Source organism: Melitaea cinxia, chromosome 15 (genome assembly GCF_905220565.1).
Source record: "Melitaea cinxia chromosome 15, ilMelCinx1.1, whole genome shotgun sequence".
In the NCBI taxonomy this organism is placed as follows: Eukaryota; Metazoa; Arthropoda; class Insecta; order Lepidoptera; family Nymphalidae; genus Melitaea; species Melitaea cinxia.
The window spans coordinates 8161897-8163748 of NC_059408.1; the positions used below are offsets into that span (position 1 = coordinate 8161897).

Here is a 1852-nt window from a genome sequence, read left to right on the forward strand (position 1 = left end):
ATTCGTTGACAGAAAATCGAAAGAGACATGAACGTGTCTACAACAGAGAGATAAATGAAGTAGGCAGAGGTACTCGTGACATAAAACTAGAACTACGTGAAGCATCTAGATTTAGAGATTATGTACGAACTAAACGTGACGAAATGTCAAGAATACAAAATTACCGACAAAACATTGATCAGTTTGATGTACATCGTAAAAGGGAAGATATAAACAGCCATAGACGTACTTCTTCTGAAGAAAGGTATACGGCACGACATATTTCAATTGATACTAAAATTCAGTTTGACAGAAAATATGATAACTATAACGTGAGGTATAATAGAGATATGAAAGAGAGACTAATTTTACAAGATAATAATGATAAAGAGAGACGTGTCAATGACAATCGAGAAAGTATTAACTTTGAAGAAACAAACAGACGTGTGAATATATTTGATTCTAGGAATAACAACGATCCAAGAAAGTTTCAGAGAAATTGGCTACGTGTTCGGCGCAGTTTTATTGGACGATCTTTAGAAAGCGATAATGAAAGAAGTACTCGAGATAATTTATCGATGGCACATTCTCAGGGAAGAGACCAGATAAGGGGATCTCGAAAAATACGACGAAACATTGACATGTCATCGGACAACATTTTGAGACGTAATCGCTTAACGTATAGCTTAGTTTCCAAATTAAGTGGGACAGATGAAACTAGACGAAAATTAGCTTATTCGCGATTCCTTAACGAAAATGTTATATTTGGAAGACGACAGCCAGCTAATCGACGTGATCAAAATTATGATAAAATTCTTGACATCGGTAATGTACGACGCAGCTTAGGAAAACAGCGTCGTCTACGGGAAGACGAAAATAGGATGACCACTAGAAAGAATATACATGTTATAACATCACGGCGAAGTATACTAATTGATGGAACAAGTACTGAAAATGTTAATTATGAAAGATCACGCAGTGTAAGAAATAGAGAACGTTCAATAAATAATCGCCTATTAACTCGAAAAGTCGACGACGAAAGGAGAAAAACTAAACAAAGTCAGGAAGATAGATCTTTCAATACGCGACGATTAGACACGATAAACGAAAATCGGTATTCTGTGACAGACTTTTACGGCAGCGAATCATCTAGGACCCATAAGACTCATTATGGAAGTAATGTCTTCGAAATCAAATTGCAATACCTATTTTACGCGCTGCAGTTTGCATACTTACTTAGTGTTCTTATGCAGATTCCCAAAATCAATGAAAAAAACAAACAAAGGAATAGGTGGGTAAAATATTCAGTTCATTAGAATTTTTGTGTTCTCTTAAATTTCAAATATATTTCTCGTTTGGTAAATTAAAAAATATGTGTTATACTTTTAAATTTATCTTTTTTATTTTAATTTTTTGTTAAAACGAAGATTTTTTTTTCAGGATTTTGGCGTGGTTGACACCTGCAGAATATATCAAAATTGATTGAAATAATTTTATCCCAACGTTTGCCGATCGATCTTTAGGAAAAATGTACACAAATATTATTCAAATGTTTATTAGCAACTTATATTTAGCTAAAATAAAAATAACTATTTACTAAAAATTAGAGGGTTTTTATTTGTATCGCCTAAAATATTAACACAAGTACCCCTATCTCTTTTATAAAATACTCTTTCAAATTATTCATTATGCAAAAACTTCATGACCTGGAACATTTAAAAGAGATTTTGAAAATTTGAACGAAAGGTAATTTTTATTGTATATATTTATCTTTCACAAAAAGGCCGAATACCTACTGATTAAAATATACTTCGTAATAGTTTACTTTGAAACCTACGAAATTATTATAAGAAACTTATCATTAGAATACTAG

General features: G+C 32.1%; 1 protein-coding gene across 1 annotated transcript; it reads left to right on the top strand.

Annotated features, from left to right (window-relative positions):
- Positions 1-298: 298 nt before the first annotated feature.
- On the top strand, positions 299-1582 carry LOC123660397. Its single transcript, XM_045595486.1, has 2 exons — positions 299-1270; positions 1420-1582. Exons 1-2 carry the CDS (start codon positions 330-332, stop codon positions 1463-1465), a joined length of 987 nt encoding a protein of 328 aa, XP_045451442.1. The 5' UTR covers positions 299-329; the 3' UTR covers positions 1466-1582.
- The last annotated feature ends 270 nt before the right edge of the window (positions 1583-1852 follow it).